Genomic DNA, 2,361 nt, shown 5'->3' on the forward strand with positions numbered 1-2,361 from the left:
GAGGTCACAAACCCGATCTTCTCCTACAGCAGGAGGGGTTTTGCGCTCCCGGTCCTCCTCATGCCATCCATCAACTCGGGAGGGGTGAGGAGAGTACTAGCCAGTTACAATAATTTGAATTTTTGTGCTTCAGTGGGATACAAGTGACAACGTATTTTCTAATACCAGTAAATGTGACATTACATATAAATTACTAGACAGTTCCAGCTATTAGTTTTACTCAAACACATTTTTTTCAGCAGAGGAACTGCAGTGTTATTAAAATAGCAGCGACGCCAGATCTTGTTAGCTGCTGCAAAACACTGAAAACTACTTCTTGACCTACAAACTCTTCTTTTCACAAGCAAAATTTTTATATAACCAGATGTTTGGGGTTTTCATGTGATTTTGTAGTCCCAAATAAATATTGGACTACTTTTCATGCAAGTGCAACTCTGAAGTCTTGTAGTCTTAATATATAATACTAGAGATACCAGTACTCACAGCTGTCTTGCTAGTGGTGAACATTGAGATTCCTTATTGGTAATAAGTACGTACTTCAAACAGACTCTCCAGCCTACAAATGAACTTCAGAAAAAAGGTTAGTATAAGGATATTTTCCTTTCAGCAACTACAGTATCTAAGGAATGGTTTAGCATAAAGCTTGACAACACACTGCTAAAACTTTTTGATGCATTGGAAAAAGGCCAGTAAAACTCATGTGACTGTAGCAAGCAATTTGAAATGCAGCAACAGATCTATACAGAAAATGAATACAACCATTCAAAGCACCAAAGCAGAAAAAGGCCTCTAAGCAAAGTTTCTATCCTGTAAGAGTCTATTCACTGCATTAATTAGCCAATGTTTTACAGTGAAATGCAAAGACAATCTACTGGTGTACTGACTGCACCTATTTTATAGTGCAGCTCTTCTTGTGCTGGTATCCCCATTAGCATTGTAAAGATACCTGGAATAGATGGAATTATGTTACTCAAAATCTTTCATAAAAAGATGAAACACATTGAGCAATTAAGATACAATGTAAAACAACTTCCCTTTATTTGCATTTCCTGATCTTGATCTTCATTGTACAAATAATCTGCTGTGCAAAATAGTTTATAAAATACTAAAAAAAAAGCTTTTATTGTAAAAAAATAAAGTTTCTAGATATACAGTTACTTTGCACTATCACAAATATTCTCCAGTATTTAACATTTAAATTTAGTATCACAATACTCAAGTCATGTAAACCAATGATCCTACTGGTAAGAAAGCCACTACTGAAACTCAGGTTCACTAGGCATTTGTTAAATATTTTCCTCTTTTCATATCTACACCCTTACACAATTCTGATGACCCATGCCTGAATTGCACCCATATCATGATATTAAACATCGGGCCACCCTTTCCTCCATTATCAGGTAAAGAACACCAAGTTATATGGTAAATTTAGTAAATGGTAAATTTTAGTAAATCCTGGCAACACACAAGCTACACAGTGCAGTCACAGAACAACAAAGGTCCTCGAAACTAGATCTGAGCTTTGCTGAGAAGCAGTGTAAAGGCAGCCTACACTAGGCTCTGGGCATGCGCATCTCAATTTCTACCAGTATCCAAGCTAGCTGGCTTAAAAACTAGCTCTGATCTCTCTATGCTGCAGTGCAATTGCAATCATTTTAGCATGAAATGCCTCTAAGACGCTTTGATACAGTCACCTGAGCCCTCATTGTTCCAATTCGCTTTCATTCTGCAAGGTCTTCATAGCTAAACCCCAGAGGGTCATGCTGGAGAAAAATGGTCCTTCATTATTCTTGTATGCAGCAGATGATGTTCGACTGCCCAGTGGATCATTACAATGACTGTCCAAGCTAACCATAGGGGAACGAATCATGTGAATGTTATCAGACTGTAAGGGTTCTTCTGCAGAAGATACATCTACATCTGCATAAGCATATGGTGGTGGTGGTGGAGTTTGTTGTGTCTGAGCTTTTGGGAGTTTAGCAGAATCCACATTCAGCTTCTGTTGGTTTGCTGAGTCATGGTGTTGAATCATTGATCGCAGCTTACAGTAAGAATCCGCAGAACTATCATATTCATTTGAATTTGCAGCTGGACGAATGGGGAATTTAACAGATACTGGTAACAATGTAACAGACATTTCTTGGCCAAAAGAGTCAGAACTCTGAGATTTGTCAAGATCAGAAGTTTCAATCCCTTGAGTAAATTCATCTAGTGTGTTTGGACCTTCATCAGTGGCTTTACAATGCATTTTCTTGTGCCGCCGTAGAACAGCAGAGCGAGTGAAGCATTTGTTACAAGTTTCACAGGTATAGGGTTTTTCTCCTGTATGAGTCCTCACATGTCTACGCAGGTCACCAGAGC

At 38.4% G+C, this 2,361-nt stretch overlaps 1 protein-coding gene across 1 annotated transcript in view; it reads right to left on the bottom strand.

Moving 5' to 3' along the window:
* Window positions 1-1,040: 1,040 nt before the first annotated feature.
* The window catches only part of ZBTB49 (zinc finger and BTB domain containing 49), an 18,870-nt gene continuing 17,549 nt past the window's right edge, over window positions 1,041-2,361 (bottom strand). Inside the window, exon 8 of the mRNA XM_009635505.2 lies at window positions 1,041-2,361. Coding sequence (XP_009633800.1) covers window positions 1,703-2,361 — 659 coding nt within the window. The 3' untranslated portion in view covers window positions 1,041-1,702.

This window comes from Egretta garzetta, unplaced genomic scaffold, assembly GCF_000687185.1.
Source record: "Egretta garzetta isolate BGI_Z169 unplaced genomic scaffold, ASM68718v1 scaffold193, whole genome shotgun sequence".
NCBI lineage: Eukaryota > Metazoa > Chordata > Aves > Pelecaniformes > Ardeidae > Egretta > Egretta garzetta.